Source organism: Jaculus jaculus, chromosome X (genome assembly GCF_020740685.1).
Source record: "Jaculus jaculus isolate mJacJac1 chromosome X, mJacJac1.mat.Y.cur, whole genome shotgun sequence".
In the NCBI taxonomy this organism is placed as follows: Eukaryota; Metazoa; Chordata; class Mammalia; order Rodentia; family Dipodidae; genus Jaculus; species Jaculus jaculus.
In genome coordinates, this window is record NC_059125.1 from 152,526,112 (window position 1) to 152,531,873 (window position 5,762).

Consider the following 5,762-nt stretch of genomic DNA (forward strand, 5'->3'; position numbering starts at 1 on the left):
TAAAAAATATTTTTAAAATATCATTTATTTATTTATTTGAGACAGAGAGAGAGATAATAGGCAAGTCAGGGCCTCCAGCCACTGCAAACAAACACCAGATGCATGAGCCCCCTTGTGCATCTGGCTTATGTGGGTCCCAGAGAATCGAACCGGGATCCTTTGGCCTTGGAGGCAAATGCCTTAACTGCTAAGCCATCTCTCCACCCCTCCCTTGAAAAACAAAATTCAGGGGCTGGAGAGATGGCTTAGTGGTTAAGCACTTGCATGTGAAGCCTAAGGACCCCAGTTCGAGGCTCAATTCCCCAGGACCCACGTTAGGCAGATGCACAGGGGGCGCATGTGTCTGGAGTTCATTTGCAGTGGCTGGAGGCCCTGGTGTGCCTATTCTCTCTCTCTTTGCCTCTTTCTCTCACTGTCTGTCTGTTACTCTCAAATAAATAAATAAAACAATTTATTAAAAAAACATTTTTAAACTGAGAAAGCACTCTCTAGAAAACCCTATGACTATGTAAGTCTTCCGTATTCTGAATATAATAAGGCTGTGGCCATTTCTGTAGAAAGACTATTTGCAAGTGTGTCTTGGAAATAACTTCTCGTGTTTATGTAGGTTTTGAGGTCAGATAAGCTCTGGAAGCTTCCTTAGGTATACCTGCATGTGACTATGTACTAGGTTACCTGGGCAGGCTGTAGGTAATCCTGTTTTTAGATGCAGATGCAGTGACTGAAAGCTAGTGGTTCCCAGACTCCACTTGCTGTGTCTGTACCATCACATCTGTACTTCCAAGAGGGGAACTTACACCACTGCATTTTTTTTTTTTTCGTGGTTACTGATATAAAGACAAGCGTATTCAATGCCAAAGACTTAGAAACTTCTTAAACTGATTTCATGTCTTATGCAAGTGTTTTCTATAATCTGGATAACCAGTACTTTGTAAAACTTATTTACACTTCAATTGTACATAGTGTTTTTGTTTTCTAAAGAAATATATAGTATTTTTTATTAGGTACCTTCAAACTTGAATTCGTCTGTGTGAAGCATTGTAAAACAATACATGTCTCTTTTGAGTACCACTAGAGTTGTACAGAGGTTTTCACGGGTTCTATTTTTCTACCATTACTGATGAGCATGTAACACTGACCTTATCCTACATATAGTTGGCATTTAAAATAAATGGCATGTATGGAAAAAAATAAAAATGAGAAAGTGGTTGGGAATGGTGGTGTATGTATTTAATCCCAGCACTCAGGGGGTAGAGGTAGAGGATTGCTGTGAGTTCAAGGTCACTCTGAGACTACATAGTGGATTCCAGGTCAGCCTGGGCTAGAGTGAAACCCTACCTAGAAAAACAAAACAAAAACAACAAAAAAATGAGAAAGTGAAAGTGCCGTGAATGGTGGCACACACCTTTAATCCTGGCACTCAGGAGGCAGAGGTAGGAGGATCACCATGAGATTGAGGTCAGCCTGAGACTACTGGGTGAATTCCAGGTCAGCCATGCCTAGAGCGAGACCCTACCTCAAAAATAAATAAAAGTAAATAGGTTGATATTATATATATGTAAGTACAATGATTGTGATGGGGAGGTAATATGATGGAGAATGGAATTTCAAAGGGGAAAGTGGGGAGGGAGGGAATTAACATGGAATTTTTTTTTTATAATCATGGAAAATGCTAATAAAAATTAAAAATAAAAATAATAAATAAATAAATAAGTAAGTAAGTAAATGGGACAGAGCTGAGACAGAATGAAGGGAGTGAGGGAGAGAAGGTGATTCTGAGAGCAGAGCCTGGGATACAGGGACCAGTGAGGGCACAGACCTAGAAGGTGAGACTCTTTCCCATTCCAGAGGGTGGGCTGACTCCAGTGGGCCCAGAAGGCAGAATATCAGGCCATAGAGCATTCTTGTCAGGCTTGCATCTGTCCTGCTGGGTTGAGTCTTGCTTGGAAGCCAAGAGCCCTTTTGAAACCGGAATGCTTCTCCTTTGCCTGTTCCCCACTGCATTCTGGTGACAGGTAACTCATTTACTAGGTTCACAGCCCAGTAGGCTATGATATCTAGTTTTGGGAATGATGGGTGGAAAACAGAAATCCTGGAGGATCCAGGACAGGTAGGGGTGTCCCAAAGTCAGTACGAGGGGCAGGCACAGGAAAGGAGTAGGAAAGGGACAGGAGGCTTACCTGCAGTCACTGAGTTCTCTGGGCCTGTGGGTACAGAGTTGTTTCTGTTAGCATGTTGGCCTCCTGGGGCCTGCAAGCAGAGCAGCCAGGCTCCCCTTGGCATGCCGCTCCCCACTCAAGTCTAAATGATGTCACCACGTGAAACTGCGGGTCCAGGGAAAGGATGGACTGGAATTGTGAAAAGTACTTAGGTGACCTAGCACCAGTCACATGATGTAGAGTCCCCTCTCCATCTTAGAGCCCAGCAGGAAGTCACAAGAGAGGACTTGCCTTTCCTACTCTCACCCCAGAGACTGCTACTGGACACAGAATTGCAGCTGGAGATTGTTGCTTTCCAAGTTAGAATAAATGGTTGGTATAGAGAAGGTTACACCTTCTGAAGGTAGCAAGAGGCAGCCTGCCAGGAAGGGCATGGAAACCCCAAACCACCCACCTCACACTGGGCAGCCCCAGGCCAAGCAGGTCACCCTGGGTACTTCTGAAGTGAAGCAAGGAAAGATCCCACACTCACTGGCGAAGAGCTGATGGATTCGAGGAAAGCCGCCACCAGGCCCACCCAGGAGAATGGTGACTAAGATCCAGGTGAGACCCACGGTGATGATCAGGGCCACGATGCGCAGGGGACCTGAAGGCAGGACACACAAAGGGAAGGCTTGCCTCAAATACCAGTGACTGAATTCTGAAACAACTCCACTGCCTAGTACAATCAGATATCTACTTCCAATTGCAAAGAAGTGGATGGACTGAAAGGTAGGGCCCACTGCTAACCACAAGACCCAAGAGAGACTCAAAGTGTGGTCAAGCACCAAGGCTGCTCTCTTTGGTACTCTCCAGGAGGTATGGAAGGCATATGCTACATTTCCTGGGGAGAACATTTTCCACTCTCTTCCAGAATATTTGCTTCAGAGGATCTTTGTAGCCTCTGAGCCTATCAATAGATGATGTCCCAGCCCTCTGCTTCTCCTTTCATCTTATTCTGATGGGTCAGTACTTGCCCCTCCACCTGCTGCAAGGCTGATCCTCTTCCCCTCCCTTTTCACATCTGCTAAGGCTCTTCTTTGGGTATTGTCAACATGTCCCATTTTAAGAAAACAAAGATGAAAAACCCTACTTCAATACACATTCTCATCCTCTGTCCCTTCATCATCCCTTTCCCAGTGGTTGAACACTTCAAAAGCCATCTGCCAGCTGGGCATGGTGGTGCACGCTTTTAATCCCAGCACTCGGGAGGCAGAGGTAGGAGGATCACTGTGAGTTCAAGGCCAGCGTATAGCTACAGAGTGAGTTCCAGGACAGCCTGGGCTAGAGTGAGACCCTGCCTCTTAACCCCATAACAAAAAAAGCTGGCTCCCATTCTCTCTTTCTGTCGCTCTCGCTCTCAAATAAATAAATAATTTTTAAAAAAAAAAAAAAAGAGAGAGGATATATAGAAGACAGCTTGGCAAGCCAGGTGTGGTGGCACATGCCTTCAATCCCAGCACTTGGGAGGATCGCCATGAGTTCAAGGCCACCCTGAGACTACACAGTGAATTCCCGGTCAGCCTGGGCTAGAGTGAGACCCTATCTCAAAAAGCCTCTTTCCTCCCCCCAAAAAAAAGAAAGAAAAAGAAAAGAAAAGAGAGAGTGGCACACCAGGGCCTCCAGCCACTGCAAACAAACTCCAGAAGCATGTGCCCTCTTGTGCATTTGGCTTACGTAGGTCCTGGGGAATTGAGGGTCCCTTAGGCTTTGCAGGCAAACACCATGACCTCTAAGCCATTTCCTCAGCCCTATGTATCCTCTCTTTATAGGTGAGTTCATCTACTCCAGGTCTCAAATTAAACACCATGTAGCCCTGACCTAGCTTGAACCCACACCCTCCCAGCCCAGGTTCACTTGGATATGTCTATAAAACTGCTACTTTTATTAGTTCTCAAGTTGTACTCTTCATCTCACCCCCCACCACCCCTTCACAAGACTTTTTTCCTCACCCGAGCTGTCACTGGGTTCATAGCCAACCCCACAGGCACCTTTGTCACTTCTCCTCTAGGGCCACACCCCTCTATATCTACTCCCTGCCCCTCTCCACTCAGGCACTAAGCTTCCTGTAGCCCCTTCTCACAACTTATTTTCCAAAAGAGCAGCTGTCTTGTTTCTGAGCTGGGTGAAATTCTTAGCCTATAGTTTGGAAAGCTGAAGTCCTCAGAAGTGAAAGGATCTGCTCAAGGTCACAGAATGAGTTTGTGCACAATCCGTCAAAAAAAAAAAAAAAAAACAAAAAACAGAGCTGGACTGATGGCTCAGCGGTTAAAGGTGTTTGTTTGCCTGATGGCCAGGTTGAATTCCCCAGTACCTACATAAAGCCAGAAGCACAAAGTGGCGCATGTGTGTGGAGTTCGTTTGCAGTAGTGCGCGCGCGCGCGCACACACACACACACACACACACACACACACACACACTGTCTCTCTCTCTCTCTCTCTCTCTCTCTCTCTCTCTCTCTCACTTAAATATACAAATAAAATATTAAAAAACAACAACACAATGACATCTGGTTCCCTCCTGACATGTATATAGAAATACTTGGGCCTCCCGTACGCTGTGGAAGCCACCCACCTGCTAATCTCATGTCCACTTCTCCCGCTGGGTTGGGACCGCTGGCAGGTGCACTTTTGGGGGGACCGTGCGCTCTGGGGGGTAACAAAACAGAAGAGTAGGTTTGGGTGGGAGTCAGGGGCAAGCCTGTGCTGGACGCCTGGCCTGAGGGTCGGGCGCGATGGGTGCTCGGACTTGTTCTTTCAAACGCCCGGCCAGGTTCTTCGGGAGCGCTGGGAGAAGCCCAGGCTGGCCAGGAAGGCCTTGGGAACCCGTTGCGGCTCTCAATCTGGCTATCCTAGAAGCCTCCAGGACTGGAACGCAGAAGTGGTTCTCCCGCACTCCGACCCCTAGTACGAGGCCTGGGGCTCGGGCCGGTCCCTCTCAAAGGTGGTGACAGCCACCAGACTGGCCAAGGACTTTGGCCATTTGGAGACGCGGGTTCGATCAGAGAGTTCCCGGGTCTGGAAGGTGGTCTCGTTCTGGAGATGCGCAGAGCAGCCCGGCCGGCGCGACAATGGCGGCCCGGGGAGGGGCCACGGCCGGCCGGCGTCTCTCCTCCTTAGGCCCATAGGTTGCGCTGTGGGGCCGTAGGTCCCGCGCAGTCCCCACCTCCAGACCCGCCTCCACCTCCAGCTCAAGTCAAGCTGCCACGTGCTCAGGTTGAGTTGCCAGAGTTCTGCCTACAAAAATCCCTCGTCACCCGTGCCCGGGTGAGTCCTCCATCGGACTCTTAAAATAATTTATTTGAAAGAGGGACAGAGAGAACGGGAGCATCAGGGCCTCCTGTCTCTGCAAACGGACTCCAGACGAAAGCGCCACTTCGTGCGTCTGCGTTTACGTGGGTACTAGGGAATCGAACCCCCTGTGACGTGTTTTGCCTTTAACCACTGGGCAATCTCTCCAGCCCATCCCCGCGCCATCGGACTCTTTGTTGGTTTTGAGCCACAATCATTCTAAGACAGACTGACCTGCAGCTCACTGTGTAGCCCAAGCTGGTCACTAACTTG

The 5,762-nt window shown here is 48.2% G+C and overlaps 1 protein-coding gene across 2 annotated transcripts in view; it reads right to left on the bottom strand.

Moving 5' to 3' along the window:
* The window catches only part of Fam3a (FAM3 metabolism regulating signaling molecule A), a 12,083-nt gene extending 6,799 nt beyond the window's left edge, over positions 1 to 5,284 (bottom strand). For both annotated transcript variants that reach the window (XM_004672121.2, XM_045140317.1), the window contains exons 1-3: positions 4,774 to 5,284; positions 2,692 to 2,805; positions 2,181 to 2,204 (exon numbers count right to left, since the gene is read on the bottom strand). In XM_004672121.2, coding sequence (XP_004672178.1) covers positions 2,181 to 2,204; positions 2,692 to 2,805; positions 4,774 to 4,786 — 151 coding nt within the window. In that variant the 5' untranslated portion in view covers positions 4,787 to 5,284. The remainder of the gene's footprint in view (positions 1 to 2,180; positions 2,205 to 2,691; positions 2,806 to 4,773) is intronic.
* Between the last annotated feature and the right edge of the window lie 478 nt (positions 5,285 to 5,762).